General features: G+C 45.4%; 1 protein-coding gene across 1 annotated transcript in view; it reads right to left on the bottom strand.

The window, feature by feature from the left end:
• The window catches only part of CDKAL1 (CDKAL1 threonylcarbamoyladenosine tRNA methylthiotransferase), a 1,263,425-nt gene that overhangs the window by 1,000,720 nt on the left and 240,431 nt on the right, over nt 1-22,274 (bottom strand). The window contains exon 5 of the mRNA XM_082258657.1: nt 14,152-14,248. Within this exon, the coding sequence (XP_082114783.1) occupies nt 14,152-14,248 (97 nt within the window). The remainder of the gene's footprint in view (nt 1-14,151; nt 14,249-22,274) is intronic.

The raw sequence follows: 22,274 nt of genomic DNA, 5'->3' as shown, positions 1-22,274 counted from the left end.
TGTGAGACCCTTGACAATCTCATCCCAGAGTCCTCAAAAAGGAGTTCCCCAAATAGGGGATTATCAGACACATTCTTTTTAGAGGCATGGTCTGCCGACCAGCTCTTCAGCCACACCATGCGGCGGAGTGTAACCCCCCCACCGCAGACAATCTTGCGACCAGGGGAGCCTCGTCCAGGGCCGCGTCACACAGATACACCATGGCCTGGGCCATTTGGTCCGTGAGCTCAATGAGATTCGGAGGAACCGACTCAGCCACCAAGTTGCGCCTAAGCACCTTAATCCATTCCGTAAGCGTTTGAGAGACCAGAACGGAAGCGAACGCTGGCTTGAAGAGTGAAGCCGGCCACCAAGTACATATGGCAGGAAAGTGACTCCACGGGCCTATCCATCGGGTCTTTAAACACCGGGGAGTCCTCCACGGGAACCTCCGTGGATTTATTCAACCTGGAAACAGTGTGATCCACTTTAGGTGACACCGTCCAGCGATTGGAAACCAGGTCTGCAAAGGGGTAACGGCGTTGAAAACGCTTAGGCCCCGCCAGTACGTGCTTAACGCGATGCCACTGTTCGTTCACGATATCGTGAAACTCCTCGGGGCAGGGGAAAACCTGACCCTACTTCTGGGCTTTGCGGGACCCGAAGGAAACCAGCTTACCTGACAGGATAGGCTCATCATAAATGTTCAAAGATTCCAGCGCTGCAGCGGAGGACTCCTCCTCCCCGTCTGAGTGTGCGGACAGGGATCCCTCAGGGAGGGCAATGTCCGCGGCAACCATGTCAGGCTCTGAATCAGAAGACAGAGGGCATTGGCCGTTATTGAACATTACTTTGTGACATCATGAGATCAAGAAGCTAGGGAAGGTGATCCGGATGTCCCAGATGCACAAACAAGATCAGGGGTGAAATTGTCACCCTGGGACTCCATATTAGCAGAAATATAAAAAAAGGAACACTGGCCCTTTAAAATCGGTGATTGCGGTCTGCACCATGATCCCACGCTGCTGTACTACCCCTTTATATTGCTAAATAACTGAGAAAGCAATATGTCTAAGGAGAAATGCCCAAAAAGCAATAAAACCCCTTATAGTGCCAGAGAGAGAGAAAACAAACCGCTCTCCACACTTCCACTGCAGCAATTGAAAGATGGCTGAAGGAAGTGACCGATATCACTAGAGGCCGAACAGCCCCCTGAGCTACACAAACATGGATGCCAATAGAAAGTTAATGGGAAAAGACAGGGAAAATGGCCACCGCCCTTACAATGTGGCTGCCCACATCCAAGATGCAAAATAACGTTATGCAAAAAATGGTCGCTGCCCTTAATCTGATGCAGCCTAGCTGCCCTCACCCAAAATGGCAGTCGAAAAAGGTGCCGCCATCTAGGAGCACAGGAACCCTGGCCACCGCAGGAATCCACTAAAGGAAGCCCCCCAGGACAAGGTAATAACCCTCCAACCTCCCCCCCCACGCAGTGGGTGCCGCGAGAGCCCCCACATATGGAGTAGGGAGGCAGAATCCGTCAAGACCGGCCAGGGGGGACCTCACAGAGACTGCAGCTCTGACATCCCCAGGAGTGGGCCCACATCACCCCCCCAGAGGACTGTCCCAGGGACACGGGGGTAGCATCACTCACCATACCATGGACCGCAGGCCCTGCTCTGATACAGCTCGCCTCCCACCCTGAGTGGGGGTGCTGTCAGCCAAGAGGGGATGCTGGGGTACCATAAGGATCTAGATTATCCAGTGCGAAGCCCAGGCCGGCTGTCGCTTGTAGTTCACCAGGAGGATCCCCCTGACTAGCTAGCATTAGTGAGTGAGAAAATAAAATAAAACATTTTTCAAATAAAAAACAACTGAGACTGGAGTCCAAGCAGGGTATCCTAGGTCCTACTCCTGAGCTAGGCAGCAAGAAACTGATTAGTAAGCTCTTAAGTGTCTGAGGGTAATGTCGAGAGGGACAGCCCCTAAGCTAGATAAAGCATTTTAATGAAGTTTCACTACCTAGCCTGCTCCTGCAGAGGGCGTCATTACCCAATAGTGATGAAACTTGGAAGAGGCTGCGTCTGTCAGAGGACGCAAGAGAAAATCTGTTTAAATAAAGGAAAAAATGCTGGGACCAGAGATCCCAGAAAGGAAGTAACTAGGGCCTACACAGGGAGATAAGGCAATGACAGAAACATAAGAGGTGCATTCAAGGCTTCCTTGTGAATATGTGCATAGCAGGCCTTGAATCCCCCTATGGTAGAGCTGTAGATAGAGAATTAGGATAGCGTGTCCCCAATCGTCTTTTCCCCACCCAAAATTGATATATATTACAGGCAGCAGGAGAAAAAGAGGAATCTTAGTGAGGTCAGTGGCTTTGGCCCAATACCCCCTTAATCCTGAATATGTAATACCCAGGGTCCCACATAGACCGAATAGGGAACAAAATGTTCAGAGGATGGTATAACGAAGTATAGCTGCCGTGGTTCCCTTGGTGGTGGGGCTTTGGAATCAGCTGTTCACAGATTCAGAGAGAGGATATTGTCTCCAATATTGCAGAATAATTCAGGTAAGGGCTGGGTGGGGAGATTAAAGTGCAGACATACCTGAGGAAGAGGTTCCCTTTGTGGGTCAAATTCGGAGGGTAGTGAACCAGTTTACCACTGAGCTTCCAGGTGGTGTCTATCAACAGATGTAAAGAAGCTGTTGCACTGGAGAGTTCCCTAAAGGTTCACGAGGAAGGGTTTGCAGGTGAGCAGGTCTGTTTATTTTGGAGCTTAGGGTTCCAGCCAATTTAGAACTGGGAACAATACTGTGACCTCTAAAGAAGGGATTAGAGCCCTCAACCTACTGCCAGGCCTTCTTCATAAAAACATGGAAAGGATAACTCCATTTGTAAGTAATTCTTAACTGTTTGAGCACATCTAACAGGGGCTTTACTATCAGTCTCATGGTCAGTGTGAGCCTAGACAGGCCCCATAAGAGATGTATCACAGCCCTATTAAATTTCACCCTCCAGTTTCGAATCACTAGGCACGCAACATTATCTTCTTGTCTTTTAAATGGGCTTTGCACAAGGAGCACCAACCAAAAGAGGAAGCTCTGTTTGTCTGCCTTCTCTCCATCCCTTCGCTGCCACATTTGGCACCTTTTGGGGGGTAGCGGGTACCTGGTTTTGACAGCGGCGAACTCAGCCGAAAGTTTGGCGCCTCTCCACTGGCCCATTCACAGAGCGCAGCACGCTTCGCGCATGGCTTCACTGCCAGTTTCCCTTAGTGGAGATGGCAGCAGTAGCACTTGATAGCCGATTGCAAAACTGGCTCGGGTGAGGATACCACTGGATTCTTGAACAGGTATGTGCCCTAATATTCAGCAGCTACAGTATTTGTAGCTGCTGACTTTGAAATGGTTTCTCAAGGAGCCTGGAGCCCCTCTTTAAATTCTGTGCAGTTTGTCTGTTCTATTATGTCCTTGACCTCTCAATTCGATGAGCTTCCTATCCAGTGTGACCACTGTTCAATGCCTGCTCTGTTGGGCAGTGACTGGAGCAGAATGCAGGTGTCATTTAGAGGTCGAAGAAGAGGCTGCCTGGATTTACTGAAGACTGCAGACCTGTATAAATCCGCTAGGAATTTGGGTGCTCTCTGTTCTGGGGTAAGGATTGGCGATAAGGTAAGGGTAAGGATGGGCAATACGGTCTACCGCCAAGAATATTGTTACTAGGAGAGAAGGCTCAGGTTAATCTCTTGGCCACATGAGGGCAGGAGGGAACAGTGGCATCTTGGGGCCTGCAGTCTGGGGTGTTAAGACATTGAAGTTGTGACTAAAAAAAAAAAATTGGATGTCCTGTGACTGAGTTGCAGAGAGTTGTTTTTCCCCCTGTGCTTTGGCATCACAAGTTGCTCAGAAGGTTACCAAAAGCATAACCAAAAAAGTAACCAAATATAGCCTTCGGTGCATAAAAAGCTTTCATGCATATCCTTACTCTGCCATGATCAGCCATTTTACCCCCATTCTTTAAGAATAAATGGATTTTTGTAAAATCTTACCGTAAAATCCTTTTCTCTTAGCTCATTGACAGACGTAGTCCTCGGTGATACACCACCTTCGGGTTATGTTGCCTCCACAGGAGCAGGACTAGACAGGAAATTAAAAAGCTCTGGCCACACCCTAGGGGCAGTCCCAGAGGGTATATCCTCTCTCTCTCTGCCTCAGCAAATCAGTTATGTGAAAAAGCAGTCTTTAGAGATTTTAACCCAACCCAACTCAAAAACAGAGGGGCGGGGACTACGTCTGTCAATGAGCTAAGAGAAAAGGATTTTACAGTAAGATTTTACAAAAATCCATTTTTCTCTAGCGCTCATTGACAGACGTAGTCCTCGGTGATACACCACCTTCGGGACGTCCCAGAGCAGTATCACAAATGAGGGGTGGGAAAATGGAAATCAAATCCCAATCTAGAAGGCCCAACCGGTGCCAACTAGAAGTTTACAATGCTCATCCTTAATGATGAGACTCAACAAAAATTTTTTTTTTTTTCAAACAGAAAAAAACCCTCGAGGTAGACCACCGGTCTCCTCAAATTGCGGCCTGCAAAACCTTGCGGCCAAATGAGGCATCCGCCGATGCCGTCACATCAATTTTATAGAATTTTGTAAAGGTATGTACCGACGACCAGGTGGCCGCCTTACATACCTGGACCACTGACGCCTGATGGCGAAAGGCCCAGGAAGTACTGAGCGCTCGAGTGGAGTGCGCCCTAACAGGGAACGGAGGACTCTGACCCTTAATAGAATAAGCCTGTACCACCGTTTGTCTAATCCATTTGGCAATGGTCGCGGCAGATGCAGGCAAACCCTTTCTGGGGCCATCCGTGATCACAAAAAGTGAATCCGTCTTACGGAATGATTCCGTAGCTTTCAGGTATACCCTGATTGCCCGAACCACATCTAAGGAATGCAACGCATGTTCCCGATGATGCTTGGGCTGAGGACACAAGGAAGGTAGTACAATATCTTCATTCAGATGAAAATCTGAAACCACCTTAGGAAGAAAAGATGGCTTAGGATGAAGTACTACCTTATCCCTATGAATCACTAGGTATGGGGACTGGCATGATAATGCAGCCAGTTCTGACACCCTGCGAGCAGAAGTAATAGCCACCAAGAAGGCCACCTTCTGGGATAAAGTAAGCAAGGGAATCTCCCTGATGTTTTCAAAGGGAGGTTTCTGTAGAACCGACAAAACCAAATTAAGATCCCAGGGCGGTAAGGGCGCGCGGACTGGAGGAGCCAGGTGCCGCACCCCCTGGATGAAATTCCGCACCAAGGACTTGGTAGCTAAAGGTTTCTGAAAGAAGATTGCTAATGCTGAAACTTGACCCTTGATGGTGCGCAAGGCTAGCTTCTGCTCAACCCCTTGTTGCAAAAAGGCCAATATTCGAGTCACCGAATAGGTACGTGGAGGAAATCCTAAAGATTCGCACCACGCAATATAAGTCTTCCATGTGTGATAATAGACCTTGCTGGAAGTCGCTTTCCTTGCTTTAATAAGGGTAGGAATGACTGAAGTAGACAAACCTCTGTCCTTCAGTACTTGGGTCTCAATGGCCAGGCCATTAAACCCAGCGACTGTAAAGCATGATGGTAAATTGGTCCTTGAGACCACAGACACTCCCTGAGACGAAGTTCCCACGGAACGTCTGCGACTAGCATGTCCAAGTCAGCCAGGCCGGCTTGAGGAGGCCAGCCTAGAATTTCTAGGACCACTGGCGCTGATAGAATCTGAACCAGGCGTCCCTAGAGGTATCTGGCCCCGACCATCCGAGAAAGTCTGGTCGTTTTCTGTTCCCACACATTTATCAGATACCTGATTTTTATCAGGAAGGGTGATCTTTTCTGGTTGAACCTCAGGGACCGAAGTCACCCGACTAGAGGCTACTTGGCCTATCTGGTCAACCAGATCCGATTCCTGTGAGGTATAGGGACTAATCTTAGGAAAAGGCAAAGGAAAAGATCTATTCAGGGAACGGTAACTACCGCTTCCTGTAGTACTTAAATGTTGGAAGGGAAGAATCGCACCGGTAGTAGTGGTTGAAGCTCGATCTAATGTCCTGAATACCGGTGAAAACGTCCCCCCACCCTGAAACCGGGTGGGGGCGCACCTTCAGGCTGTGTACTCCTTTGCTTCGGGTTTGGCTGGGTTGGTCCTCTGCTTGTCCGACCAGCCCTTCTTGAACCCTCCTGGAGGAGTCTTGCCTTTCCCGCTAGTACCAGCCGGGCGCCCTTTATGGGCGGTAAAGAAAGGTCCTCGCTTGTTGCGAGGTCCCTTAGCTTTAGCAGCCTGTGGCAAAAAAGTGCTCTTGCCCCCAGTGGCATCCTTGATGATTTCATCTAGGTTGGCCCCAAATAGAAAAAAAGGGAGATTTGTCAAGGTCTTTTTGGAACCTAGGTCAGCTGACCAGCATTTTAACCACAGCACACGTCTGAGGATCACCGCTGACATAGATGCATGCCCTAATAAGGGAGTAGTGTCCAAAGCTGCGTCACAGATAAACTGTAGCCCTTGTATAATCTGTTCCATCAAATCAGATGTCTCCTGGGGAATATCTTTTCCCCTAAGGTCTTGGCGTACCATTTTCGCCCATTCCGTAAGTGTCTGGGAAACTAGACCAATAACAATTACTGGTCTAAATGCTGACCCTATCAGAGAGAAGATGGTGCGGGACTCTGCTTCCATCTTTCGATCCACCGGATCCTTAAAAGGACGAAGTGTCCTCCACTGGGATAACCGTGGCTTTATTCAGCCTGGAAATAGGCGGATCCACCACTGGTGGTACCGTCCATTTCTTAATGATGGATTCCTCAAACGGATAGCGTCTAGCAATACGCTTGGAAATAGTAAAGGTACGTTTAGAATGCTCCCATTCTCCTTTAATCTGATTACCGAAACATTTGGGTACAGGAAAAACCTTCACCGTTTTGATGGGCTTATTAGTACCAAAAGGAATCTCTGTTTCAGTTGCCTCTGCCGGTAAAGCCTCAAGTTTTAAGGTTTCCTGCACTGCCACAACTAGTGCGTCCACCAATGCTTCTTCCTGAATTATAGCAGGAGAAGAAGCGTCCTCCTCACTGTCTGAGGGGGCTTTACCTGGGATAACAGCCTTTGCAGAGGAACCTGCAACTGCAGTGACCATCTCTGAATCAGAGTCAGAGGTGTCAGATAGTATAGGGGTAGGCGGGGGTCGCTTCCTTGACCCCCGTCCCTGACAGGCTGCCTCCACCCGAGCCACCATAGACTCCAAAATTGCTGTAAATGACTCTACACTCTGTGCACCGGCGGGTCCCGTGGCCCCCTCAAGGGAAACAGGTGGGGGAATATGTGTGGCAGGGTCCATGATAATTCCAGTCACTTCCTGGATAATATAATTCAAAAATAAAAAACTTTTTTTTTTTTTTTTTTTTCCAGACCCCCAGCGCCACAAAAAGCCCCTTAGTGTTACCTGCTAGGGATCCCTATCGATCGAGAGAGAGAGAGATAGACCCCCAGGCTCACCACTTGATGCTCAGAGTTTAACTGCAACAGGTTACAGCGCTGTCTTGACAAACAGGAAGTCTTTTGGCTGGCTGCCCAGGAAGAAAGGAGGCGGCTCCGCCCCTCTGCACGCCTTCCGGCGCCTCCCCTAGCTCCACGAGGTGTTTGGATCACCTCAAACATGGCCGCCCCCATGCTGGAGACACGAGGCTACGCCAAAATGGCGGCTCGTGCGATCCAGCAAAAAAAATGGCGGCGGCCTGTACTGAATAGCGGTGTGCTGCAGGGCACACAACACTCTCTCTGCATGGGGATTTGGCGTGGTTGGCGGTACCGGCCCTGGAGGACCGCATGGCCATTCGGGAGGCCTGCTAATAGCTGGAGATCTGATTAGGAAGGCAGTCTACATGTCCGTGGCTTCTGACTGGTAGGTAGCTTATTCTTATCACTGTAAGATTCCCAGAATGCCACAGATTATAATCTTTTTAACATGTATACAATTAGATTGTTAGCTCCCAAACCAAGCCTCCTGGCTTTTTGCACATAAAATCACACTCAAAGTAGGAGGATCTGTGTCATTTATAGGATAGAGAGGGACTCTATCTTACCATACAGAGAGGGGCCCGCGTTCACCACAAGACCCGTCAGGGGAAAAGGGGGAACATACTACTCACCATACCGGAACCAGGCGGGCACCAACTCCTGACAGTACCCCTCTCCACCGGGGCGGGAGGGCTGTCGACCGATATGGACGCCGTGACTCATGGTCTTTGGCGTTTCAGCGAGACGTTTAACTCGCGGGGTCAGTCCTTTAATGGGACTTTGTCGCGGCCGACCCAGCGCGGAGCTATGGCCTGCACGCGCTCGTAGGCTGAACTGGGGTGACCACCGGATCTCAACATCCAGCCCGTCGCCCAGTTCAGCTTTCTTGCTTGAAGATCTCACAGGAACACTGGAGAAAAAAAGCTGTCTAAAAAATCCTTTAAGAAAAAAAAAATCTTGCCAGGACCTAAGATCCCAGCAAGGTATCTAGGTCCTTACTCCTAACTAGACAGAAAATAACTGATTTGCTGAGGCAGAGAGAGAGAGGATATACCCTCTGGGACTGCCCCTAGGGTGTGGCCAGAGCTTTTTAATTTCCTGTCTAGTCCTGCTCCTGTGGAGGCAACATAACCCGAAGGTGGTGTATCACCGAGGACTACGTCTGTCAATGAGCGCTAGAGAAAATACTTTTAGATACGGTGTAGTATTTGATGCTTTGAAAAAAGCCAACATATTTTACATAAAATGTTGCTTTTTTTATTTCAGCCCTAATATCAGTTATAGACCCCACCAGAATATAGTATAGTACCCACCAGAATCTCAATAGATGGGTATTTAAAGGATCATTACAATACAATATTAAAAGAAATTCTACAATAACTAGAATTTGAATGTAAAATATTTATGCAAGAACTGCTGGTGAAAAACTATTGTAAAATAAACACAAAGAATTATTACTTCTTATACAGAGGGGATTACTGTCTGGTCATACCACTAACAAATAAAACATCATTTGATACAGTTATAGATCTCCCATATGTTTTGAATGTGGAAATTTTAACATGGAATGCTTGTTTTCTAAGAATTGTGGTGCTTGGTATGGGATTAAGGGATGTTGCTGGAAAAAAATGTGTTCCTGTTCTAATACAAATAAACAGAAAAACTTTAGTCTTCAGTTTTTAAAGCGGAACTACACTGCACCTGAGCACCACAAAGCAAAAAAGCTATTTAATTCATTTTTAATACTCAACTTCAATATTAGGCACTTTTACCCCTTTCCTGCCAAGTCCAATTTTTAGCGCTGTCGCACTTTCAATGACAGATGCGTGGTGATGCAACACTGTACCTAAACTAAATTAGTTTTTTTTTTTTTTTTTTCCACACAGATTCTTTTTGGTGGTTTTCAATTGCTACAGGTTTTTTTTTTTTTTTTTACTTTAAAAAAAAAAAAAAAAAAATTAAAATAAGACTGACAAGTTTGAAAAAAAAAAAAAAAAAAAAAAAGTTTGTTTCCCTTAGAAAACTTTGTAAATAAGTAAATAAGTAATTTTTAACCTTCACTGACATGCACTGATGAGGCTGCACTGATGGGCACTGAAGAGTTGACACTGATGAGGCACTAATATCAAGCACTGATAGGTGGCACTGAAAGGCATCACTGCTGAGCACTGTTGGGGCTGCACTGATAATCAGTGTCCTGATTATCTGTGTAGGTCTACCTTGTGAGGAAATACCACTGATCGGCTTCGCCTCACCTTACATTCTGTCAGTGTGAGCAAAGGAAAGCCGATAACTGGCACTTCCTTGTTTATTTGTGATCAGCTGCGATTTGGCAAAGCTGCTCACTCTTGTCATCGACTCTTTATCGAGAACAGGGATGCGCCATGACCCAGGGACACCGCACGTCCCAGCAGGCGCGCAAATGCAGCGTTAGTGGGACGACCTCATATGACATCATTCCAGAACAACAGAACCACCCCAGTGTCATCATTTCCATATACAGCGGGCGGGAGGTTGTTAAAGCAAACTTGCCCCATTCATCCATGCCTCTGTGTTTTGCTTAGCTGACAAATCACCATGAAAAAAAAAACCTCTAAGATTTCTGGCTGTGGCCATCGTGAGTAAGGGCAGATGTCTCATGTAGCATTTACTACCTGGAATCTACAGTCAGGTCCATAAATATTGGGACATCGACACAATTCTAATCTTTTTGGCTCTATACACTACCACAATGGATTTGAAATGAAACAAACAAGATGTGCTTTAACTGCAGACTTTCAGCTTTAATTTGAGGGTATTCACATCCAAATGAGTTAAATGGTGTAGGAATTACAACTTTGTATAAGTGCCTCCCACTTTTTAAATGACCAAAAGTAATGGGACAGATTAACTACCATAAATAAAACTTTCACATTTTAATACTTGGTTGCAAATCCTTTGCAGTCAATTACAGCCTGAAGTCTGGAATGCATAGACATCACCAGACACTGGGTTTCATCCCTGGTTATGCTCTGCCAGGCCATTACTGAAACTGTCTTCAGTTCCTGCTTGTTCTTGGGGCATTTTCTCTTCAGTTTTGTCTTCAGCAAGTGAAATGCATGCTCACTCGGATTCAGGTCAGGTGATTGACTTGGCCATTGCATAACATTCCACTTCTTTCCCTTAAAAAACACTTTGGTTGCTTTCACAGTATGCTTTGGGTCATTGTTTGAACTGTGAAGTGCCGTCCAATGAGCTCACTGATAGTGACAGCTCTTTGGATCTCATATTGAGAGTTGACAGCAACAGATTCCAAATGCAAAATAGCACACTTGAAATTAACTCTAGACCTTTTATCTGTTCCTTGTAAGTGGGATAGTGAGGGAACAACACACACCTGGACACGCAACAGCTGAGCAGCCAATTGTCCCATTACTTTTGGTCCCTTAAAAAGTGGGAGGCACATATACAAACTGTTGCATTTCCTACACCTTTACCTGATTTGGATGTAAATACCCTCAAATTAAAGCTGAAAGTCTGTAGTTAAAGCACATCTTGTTTGTTTCATTCCAAATCCATTGTGGTGGTGTATAGAGCCAAAAAGATTAGAATTGTGTTGATGTCCCAATATCTATGGACCTGACCTTATTTACCCTAAGCTCAAGGGGTGTGCTTTGCAGAGAACACCCCCCCCCCCCCCAGAAGACTCCTGGGATCTATGACATCATTTTGGCCTAGGCCAGAACCCAGAAAGTAACTAAGGAAATGTAAAAAAAAAAAGTTTAACACAAGTAAAAGTGATATCATTTCTTTTTACTAATACTAGCAGCATAAGGCTTTAAAATAGTCAATGTTGACAGAGAGAGCGAAGTTCTGCTTTAAGGTCACAATTAAAAGGTGTATGCTTTATATAAAAGTAACCCTAAACATTTCTTTTATTTTATTTAATTTTAAAATTCAGACTTTTTTTTTTTCTTTTTAATTCTGGATAACGTGCAGAATATACATTTGTCAGTTTTTTATTTCTGCCTTTGACTTCCTTGTGAAGATTCTGTCTCATTAATAGTCCCTGTGATGCTTGCTTAAGAAACTACCCTTCTTGCTACTAAAATGTGTGACTGGTGTTGGACATATTTCCCATCATACCTGAGTGGAAAGGGTAGAGCTAGCTGTCCTTACCTTTTCTTAGGTAATAATTTAAATAACTATAAGATGGCAAGAAGCATATTGACTGAATACATTATTTGCCTAAAGAATAAGCAACAATATGTCTGAAGAAAAGTTTTTAACGGTGGAAAAAAAATACATAAATCAAAAGGAATGCAGCCACCATACTTTAGTCACCATAAAGCAAGAAAATCAAAGTAAAACACGAACCTCTACCAAAAAAAAAAAGTGTAGAAGTCTGCTGTATGACACATTTGTGTATCAAACAATTTCATAATTTGTTGCTTTGCAGGTCTTGATTGAAAAAGGTTTTGATTATAGAAAAGTAAGTCCCCGTTCACACTGTGGCGACCTGTGAGGCGACCTGGTCGCCTCATAGGTCGCCTTCCATAGGGAAGCTGCGGACCCGTTCTAATAGGAGCGACACAAGTCGCTCCGACTTAGAAAAAGGGTCCGGAGCTTCTTTGGGGCGACCCGGTGCGACCGTCATAGACTTCAATGTTATGAAGTCTGTGCCGGCCACTCTGAGGTTGCCCCCCCAAGTCGGATCGCCCCAGTGTGAACGGGGCCTAAAGCCCCACAGGTTTCTACTGCCACACAGCATCATCTACAATCAAAAACACCCTGTCCAATCCCCAAGATGTGTGAAGCATAACTTAAATCTTATGACAGGCTATGGATTTGAGCTGTCTGCGCTGTCAAAGACCACTTTTGTATTATGAAACCCTTTTCCACTATGCACTTGAAACCTAGCTACAAGGGGCATATATACGTGTGACTGCAGGATGGGAAATGCCTTGCCCGCTTAGGATTGTTTTTTTGCAGTGACAGCTTTTTGGCGGGATAGCTCAGGTGGGTTCAAACTAGGATCCGAACACACCTAAGCTAATCCCTAGTAGCTAGTAGAAGTTTTTAAGCAAACTGGTAACCCCAGTAAAGGAAATATCCACTAATCAATAAAGTAAGATGCACTATAGCAGTGGTCCTCAACCCTGGCCTACAGGGCCCACTAACAGGCCAGATTTGCAAGATAACTGAAATACATCCCAGGTGATATCATTTGCTGCTCAGTGATCGCAGTACTCTAGTCCGCATCTCCCCAAGGTAATACTTAAAATCTGGCCTGTTAGTGGGCCCTGGGGACCGGAGTTGAGGACCACAGCACTATATTACCAAAAGTATTGGGACGCCTGCCCTTACTTGCACATGAACTTTAATGGCATCCCAGTCTTAGTCTGTAAGATTCAATATTGAGTTGGCCCACCCTTTGCAGCTAAAACAGCTTCAACTCTTCTGGGAAGGCTGTCCAAAAGGTTTGGGAGCAGAGACTGCGAGCCAGGCTCTCTCGTCCACATCAGCGTCTGACCTCACAAATGTGCTTCTGGAAGAATTGCCAACATCCCCATAAACACACTCCTAAACATTGTGGACAGCCTTATCATAAGAGTTGAAGCGGTTATAGCTGCAAAGGGTGGGCCAACTCATTATTGAACCCTACAGACTAAGAATGGGATGCCATGAAAGTTCATGTGCGTGTAAAGGCAGGTGCCCCAATACTTTTGGTAATATAGTTTAACTGTTATGCCCATTGTACATAAAATTATATGGCCACCTCTAAAGTTCCCCCACATATTGTGGCAATTTAGGTTGGATCTACATTAATCACAAATTGTTAAACCCCTATGTATATCCAAACCTGCTGAAAATCATGCAAACTATTGAACCTTGCAGTAGGATCATATAACCCAGTCTTTATGTAGCTAAGTGGTGTCCAAAAGCAACACTTTCAACAAATTTATATATATATATATATATATATATATATATATATATATATATAAAACACTAAGAAATAATGGCATTTTGAGAGCAGCGATTCAATATTTCAATTACTGTAGTGTCAGAATATTGACACACAAAATTGGACTGACAATAATGCTTTTTTGGAAATGTTTCACAAAATGCTGTGGCCATCTACTACTACCAGAGAATGCAAAACTCTGACATACTGTATGCATGTGCTCAGCAACAAAAGTGGTAGGAGCCAGGTGGAACAAGTCTCCAAAAAGAAAGGTTCTAAATTGAATGTGTATATAAGCACATTCCAGAGCTTTGTTTAATGGTTTGTAACTTTTTTGTTTTGGTGGTTGGGTTAAATTAAAAAAAAATGTAAACTGCCTCTCAAGTCAGCCACTTCTAAGCAAAGGGCTATAAGCTAAATAGCCTGCATTGGTTCAGTGAAAAATGATGACATTTTTCTGTTTTCCCCCCAACATGAGCCTTTTCTGAACTGTAAAAAGAGAAAGCAGACTACAATAATTGTGTGAATGGTACTATTAAGCTGCAAGTATTCAGAGGATAGATTGGGAATACATGAGAGGTTTTCAGTGCAGCTTCAGCAAAATGCAAATTATATAATTCTTATTGTGCTATACATCATCTTACCCCTATTATACTGAGACCCTTGAGATATTCTTGACGTGGCTGAGCCTGAGGGACACATCCAGCCAAAACAACTTTTTTATTTTCTTCTTGCGCTTTCCTAGAAAAAGAGAAGAAAGAAATTGATAAGCATGTAAATTGAAAATAATAGTAAACCACTGCATGGAATCATGTGAGAAAGTACTCACACATGTCAAGGAATAAATAATTGTATCCTGCTAACCCTTGCAAGTAAGAACCTATAAAGATCTGGGAGCTTACTTTTTATTACCTACTGAGTTAAGCTGGCTGTACACTGTTCGAATTTCGACTGGCTCCATAGAAACTGGAGAGAATTTGCTCAATGGGTAACCCCGCTGTCTGACTCCCACCTGACACCCCTCGACTAAAACATAGGAGTCGGGCAGAAAATTGTCAGCTGAAAAGCAGCTGCATCTAATCAGAAGCAGCCACTGTTCAGGTACTTTGACAGCTGTCAAAATGCAAAAGGCATAGCAGGAGATTTGTCCATCTGCACTCTATAGAGTTCTTCTGAGCTGATTAACTTGCCCATTGCAAAAATATTGTATCTACAAAATGTTTGTAAAGGTGCCATGCACTCCAATTACCTGTTACTATGCAGAAAATGAAAAGTTGTACTTTATGGAAATTCAGGGAAAAAAAATAGATTTTTCTCTTCGAGTAAAATCCTTTTCTCCGATGTTTGACGGACACAGCTCCATATCTTCTTAACCGATGGGTTGATGCTGCTCTCCATAGGAGTAGGACACTAAGCGTGGTCACATTTTTTTCCACCTAAAGGGCAGTCCCAGGGGGTATATTCCCACTTCCTACTATAGGACTTCAGTTTTGTAACAAGCAGTGTCAGAAGAAGATAAAACCCAACTCAATAGAGGGGCGGGTGCTGTGTTCGTCAATGAACATCAGAGAAAAGGATTTTACAGTAAGACAAAAATCCAGTTCTCTTTTGTTCATCGACAGACACAGCTCCATATCTTCTTGACCAATTGGATGTCCCAAAGCAGTGTCAATATGAGGGGTGGGAATAACACAATAAGAAAAAACACACTTCCCAAAGGTTAAATATAGCCAACCAGGCAAAACAAGAGCTCAACCAGGAACAACTGGAGCTCATCTGACAAAATAAACAGATACACCCTGAAAGAGGACTAAACCTCTCCAACAGTGGCCTGCAGAACCTTGCAGCCAAAAGAAGCATCCGCAGATGCCAACACATCCACCTTATAAAAGTGTGCAGAGAGGACCATGTGGCTGCCTTGCATACCTGCATCAATGACACCTGATGACAGAAGGCCCAGGAGGCACTAAGCGCCCTCGTAGAATGTGCCTTAACAGGGAAAGGAGGACCCTGACCCTGAATGGAATAGGCCTACACCACCGTGTCTGATCCATCTGGAAATGGTTGCAGCAGATACGGCCATCCCCTTACAGGGTCCATCCTTAAGGACAAATAGAGAATTTGATTTCAGGAATGACTCTGCTAGGTACACCTTGATTGCCCGAACCACATCCAAAGAAGGTAAGGTTAACGACAGGACAACGCAGCCAGTGTCGTCACTCTACACGCCGAAGTAATCGTAAACCAAGAAAGCTACCTTCTGTGTCAAAGTGAGCAGAGGAATCTCCCGAGTATTTTCAAAGGGCAGTATATGATGAACCGACAGCACCAAATTTAGGTCCCACGGAGGCAACAAAGGCCTCACAGGGGGAGCCAGGTGGCGGACCCCCCCGAACAAAGATTTGAATCATGGGATTTGTGGCCAACAGGGGTTGAAAGAAAATCGCCAGGACCGATATGTGGCCTTTAATGGTACCCAAAGCCAAACACTGATCTACGCCTCTTTGGAGAAACTCCAAGACACCGAGAAGGAATGGGGGGGAAACCCCCCCCAGGAGACTCACACCAAGTAATGTACACCCCCCAGACTCAATGATAAATCTTCCTAGATGTATATTTTCTAGCTTTTAGCAGCGTAGGAATCACTGATTCAGACACACCCCCTCCATCCTTTTAACACTTGGCTTTCAATAGCCAGGCTGTCAAAGCCAGCAACTGTAAAGCAGGATGGAAGATCGGTCCTTGAGTTAACAGATCTTCTCTGAGAGGGAGTCTCCAAGGGACATCAGTGACCAACCGTACTAGGTCTGTGTACCAGGACCTACGAGGTCAGTCCGGTGTCACTAGGATGACCGGAACCCCTTCTGCCTCGATCCTTTGCAGAAATCTCGGCAGAAGAGTCAAATGCCTACATCGGACGATATTGGTTCCAAGGAGCTACAAGAGCGTCCGTGGAGTTGGCAAGAGGATCCTGAGACCTTGCTACGAACCTCTGCACCTTTCTGTTGAGACGAGAGGCCAACATGTTCACATTGGGAGTCCCCCACCTGAGGCACAGTTGATGAAACCCCTCCTGGTGAAGAGATCATTCTCACTGATCCAGATTCTGCCGTCTGAGGTAATCCGCCTGCATATTTTTCCACCCCTGGAATATGCACGGCAAAGATGGCTGGAACAAAGCGTTCTGCCCATCTTAGAATGCCGGCTACTTCCCGGGCCACTAAGGCACATTTGGTGCCCACTTGATGATTGACATATACCACTGCCGTGACATTGTCTGACTGCATCCTCACCGGGTGCCCCTGCAGGCAATTTGTCCAATGGATTAGGCAAAGCCTGATCACCGGAATTTCCAGGATATTGGATCAGCAGACTGGACTCCCCCAGAGTCCAAACCCCCTGAGCTGGATCCATACCCAAGACTATCCCCCATCCAGAGAGGCTGGCATCTGTTGTGACAATTGTCCAGTACAGAAGGAGAAAGAATTTTCCCTGTCGAAGTGCTGGAGATTGGGGCCACCAGATTAGGGATTCCCTCGTACTCCAGCACAACAGGATCAGATTGTCTAGAGCCTGTGGGTTCTTGTTCAATTTGACAAGCATCTCCTTCTGTAGAGACTTGGTATGGAACTGAGCAAACGGAACCGCATCAAAGGTGGAGACCATAAAGCCCAGCATGCAAGTCCTGAGGCATGATCGCCCGTTGGACAACAGGAGCCGTATTGCATCCTGCAACTTCTTGAGCTTCATCTCCGGAAACACTTGGGCTAAGGTTGTGTCCAGGGTCAGGCCCAGATAGTCCAGTTTTGTAGACAGAACCATAACAGATTTTTGGAAATTCAGGTTCCATCCAAACTCTTGCCAATTTCCCACCAAAATGTCTAGATTGTTTTAGGGCATTGAGATCCAGAATGGGATGGACCTTGCCTTTTTCCTGGGAACAGTAAACAGGTTTGAATAAAACCCCTGAAAGTGTTCCGATTCCGGAACTGGTACAATGACCCCCTGTGAGAGCAGATCCGGTACTGTCCCAAGACGACCTTGTAGACCATCTGGGGATATACGCAGATTGGAAGGAAAGAACCTTGCCGGAGGCAAGGACCAAGACTGGATCTTGTACCCGCACCGAATCGACTTGTGGACCCATTTGTCTTGAATCCAGGAGGTCCACAGTCCTAGAAAGAGGCGAAGAGATCCCCCCCACCCCAAGTACGGGTGAGGGTGCCCCTTCAGGCAGAAGCAAGTTTGTCTGTAGTCTTGGAGGGGCCTGCTCTCAACTTAGCTGGCCAGGGCCTCTTGGAACCCGGTGCGGGGTTACGGATGGATTTTGATGCCTGGTCCTTAGATTCTGAAGGACAAAAGGACTACTTATGGGCCGAGAAGAAAGGACCACACTTGCGACGAGTCTTTTTACTCCTAGCAGACTGTTGAAGCAGAGTACTCTTATCTCCTGTAAGACCCTTAATGATCTCCTCCATGGAAGCTCCGAATAAGCGGTTTCCTAGAAAAGAGAGATCAGTCAATACCTGCTTGGAAATCTGGTCTGCAGACCAGTATTTTAGCTACATCATGTGGAGCAGAGTCACCACAGTCACAGACACCCTGCAGGCTAAGGGGGCTGCATCCAGAGAGGCATCACAGATGTACTGCAACCCCTGGACCAAACGGTCCGCCAGCTCCGGAGGAGGTTGTCCACCTTCCAAATCCTGGCGCAGAAGTTAATGTCTCACTCTGTTAATGTCTGTGAAACTAAGGTTAAGGCATACACTGGCCGCAGAATGGAACCGGCCATGATGAAAAAGGTATTGTACCAGATATTCAGCTCTCTTTCAAAGGGGTCCCTAAAGGATTAGGAGTCCACCACCAGAAGTAGGGTGGCTTTATTCAACCTGGAAACCACCACAGGTCGTACTGTCAGTTTCTTTAGCAGGGACTCTTCAAATGGATACCTTCTAGCAAAGCACTTAGGGAACCTGACAGTGTGTTTAGGGGAACTCCACTGACTTGCAACAATGTTGTCGAAATAGGCAGGAAAGGTGAGTACCTTTGCCGCCTTGGAGGTTCTGCAGGTACCAAACTGTACCGTAGCAGCCGACGCAGTAGGAGCTGCGTCCTCCAATTTTAACGTTTTCCGTACCCATACAATCAATGCATCCACCAGCACCTTTTCATGCGTGACTGTAGTGGAAGAGGAATCATCCTTACTATCAAAGCACTCAGGGTGTGTGGATGCAGACCCAGTAGGGTGACCTGCGTCTGCGGCGGCCAAAGCTAGGTATGAATGAATGGGGGGTGGTACGCAGAGGGACCTTGATACTGAGGGGGAGGGTACCGTGGGAAGGAAGGGCATTCACGGGGCTCACGTCCACCTTGAGGGGGCCACCAGAGGGGCAGGGGGACACTACTTACCACACCATGGGACCAAACGGGCACCACTCCAGGCAGACCACCCACCTTCTTGGCATGGGGGTGCTGCGTGCCAGAGGTACGCTGGCATTCAGGTCATGACTAGGATAGTGACCAGGGCTATGCGTCCTCGCGGAATGTTTAACTCGCTGGCCAGCCCCTTTACAGTGGGGCTATGTCATGGCCAACCCAGCGTGGGGCTAAGGTCCGATCGCCCTCGCTGGCCAGACTGGGAAGAACGTAGAGGATATAGGATATCCAGTCAGTCACCCAGTCCAGGAGCCGATGGTAGTTCTCACAGGAACAGAAAATAATAAAAAGAAAAAATTCAGTTTAAAAAAGGAAAAAAATGCTAGGACCAGAAATCCCAGCAAGGAACTAGGTCCTTACTCATGACTAGGCAGAAAAAAAAAAAAAAAAACTTAAGTCCTATAGCAGGAAGTGGGAGTATACCCCCTGGGACTGCCCTATAGGTGTGGTCAAATTTTTTTCCACCTAGTGTCCTACTCCTATGGAGAGCAGCATAATCCCATCAGTCAAGAAGAAATGGAGCCGTGTCCGTCAATGAACAAAAGAGAAAAAATGTTTTCTTCTGCAGCCTAAAAGCAAGGCTATATTTAAAATATACAAAAAAGTGGCAACCACCCCAATCTATAACTGGCCTTTGCAGCAAGGTGAATATGAAAAGGGCAATGCAAACATACAATAGATTTCCTAGCACACTTACCGATCAGCCTGCAAAACAACCAACTTGACCCTAACAGCTTACTTTACAAAAACAGGGTTTTGTTTGCACACGTTTGCAAATATATACGTAAACCACAGTGCCCATGCCAAGGGCCTTCTGTATATACTGTGGTCCTAACTCTAAATTTCCAGAGCATCCAAAGTAGGCTATATTTACTGTGTCATTGTCTATGTGCTTTAATGTGGAACTCTGTGAGGTACTATGGGAGGTACTATGGGAGGTAAATGCAATGGATAGTTAACATTTGCAAGGAGCAGAGTTGTAAAAACATGGCTTGTAGCACAGCAGTACTGCTGCCGCTCACTTCTAGTCCCAGCACTTGGTCTGTAAAAACATAGTAGGCTTCCCAAACTGCTACATGAATGACTGCTGTATTACAAGCATTGTGCGGAGATGGGAAATGGGCTTTAACAGTACTGGAACAATGTATTTGACATTATTAACTAAATGGGTTTACTGTATTTACTAAATTAGCAACCACTAACCTAGGCCCCTAAATTACTTCTTACATTTTTAATTGCTTTCAAAAGGTAAGATGATTATGCCTAAGCAGTGATTTACTTGTCAACACCATTTAAGTATGGTTTATATTATCATAAATAATATATATTATATATATATATATATATATATATATATATATATATATATATATATATATATATATATATATATATATAATCAGGGCTCGACAAACCCCGGGCGCCAGGTCGCATTTTGCGACTCGGCCTTCTTCTGTGAGTGAGAGAGGCTTCCAATGGGGAACTGGTGCCCTCTTGTGGTGGCCGGGAGTAATGACTTTCCACTGCCTGTTCTCAATGCATTTTTATCTCCTTCCCAAGAGGAGATGAGAGGGAAGTTTTTGCAGGCTTCATCTCCCTATCCAGTTACCTTTGCTTAAAGGTAAGTGGACAGGGAGTGTGGTTATTATTAATTTATATTTTAAATTAAAAAAAAATAAATAATATTTTTTTTCTTTTTTTTTTTTAATTATTAAAAAAAATAAATGTATTTTTTTTCCGAATATTAAAAAAAATATTTTTATATATATATATATATATATATATATATATATATATATATATATATATATATATATATATATATATATATATATATATATATATGTGTATGTATATATATATATATATATTTATATATTAGGGATGCACCGAATGTTCGGCAACCGAACATTATTCGGCCGAAAATAGCAAAAAAAGCACTTTCGGTGTTCGGCCGAATAAGTAAAAAGGCTGAATAAATTTGTGCCGAACAATAGGGCTGAACGATAGTCGATATGATATCGACTATCGTTCTGTGGCCGTAGGTGATATTCATATCGCTGAGGTCACGATATTTACATAGGCAGGGGGAAGGGATTCGGAGGAGGACTCACAGACTTCCGTGTTAGGCAGGGGAAGCCGGGACACTTCAGCGGTGAGCATACATACATTACTCACTCGTGCACTGCAGCCCGCCCCACACATTCAGTGAGTCTTACTCTCCTCCCTAGTTTTTTCAATGGCACATTCAGGGAGCCAATCACGCCGTGATTAGCTGCACAGCGAACCAATCACGCGTGCCTGCACACCTGATTGGTTCCGCTGTGCCGCTACTCACGGCGTGATTGGCTTCCTGAATGTGCCATTGAAAAAACTAGGGAGGAGAGTAAGACTCACTGAATGTGTGGGGCGGGCTGCAGTGCACGAGTGAGTAATGTATGTATGCGGCTGTGCTCCTTTCCAGGCTCCTACTAGTCCACCTCCAGCCTCCTACTACCACCACTATGAGAGACTGTCTGTCACTGTATAATCTGATCGAGTCCACACTGACACTGAATGACTGTCACTGAGTAATTGATGTTACCATATTAACCCTGACCTGCCCAGTGCCCTGTATCTGCAATTAAGATTTACAAGGCTGCCTGCATGCTTCCTGATTTCCATTCCCAGCATCCTTCCCAATCCCTACAGTGTCACTAACATTAACCCTATGGTACAAGGCTGCAGTGTGCACTGAATCCCATTCCCTACAGTAACATTTAGGGAGAGAGAGACATGAGAGGACAAGAGAGAGAGAGAGACGTGAAAGGACAAGAGAGAGTGAGAGGACAAGAGAGAGAGAGAGACACGAGAGGACAAGAGAGAGGACAAAAAATTGGCAAAATAAATGGAAAAAATGTGAAACACTGCGTTCGGTATTCGGCCTTCGGCCAAGCATTTCATTATTATTCGGCTTCGGCCAAGAATTTCATTTCGGTGCATCCCTAATATATATATATTTTTTTTTTTCCCTCATCGCCATGCCACAGGCGAAGGCCCCTTTCGCACAGGCTGTCTGATCAGGTCCGCCTGTCAGTTTTTTCAGGCAGACCTGATCGGACCCTTCATTCTCCTCTATGGAGCAGTAATCTGCCGCCATCTGATCCTGTCCGCCAAAAACAGACGGATGGTGGTTCTATTTTCTATCCATCCCGACAGTGGATTGGATCAGATGGCAGCGGATGGAAAGAGACAGACAGTCTGTTTCCATCCAATTGCGCTATAGAGGAGAGTGGGGTTCTAGTCGTATTTATGTGTAAATTTAGTATCCGTTTTATTAACTAAAGCTTGG

This window comes from Pelophylax lessonae (genome assembly GCF_965119305.1).
Source record: "Pelophylax lessonae genome assembly, chromosome: 5".
Classification (NCBI taxonomy): Eukaryota; Metazoa; Chordata; class Amphibia; order Anura; family Ranidae; genus Pelophylax; species Pelophylax lessonae.
This window is presented reverse-complemented; position numbering and strand designations above follow the sequence as displayed.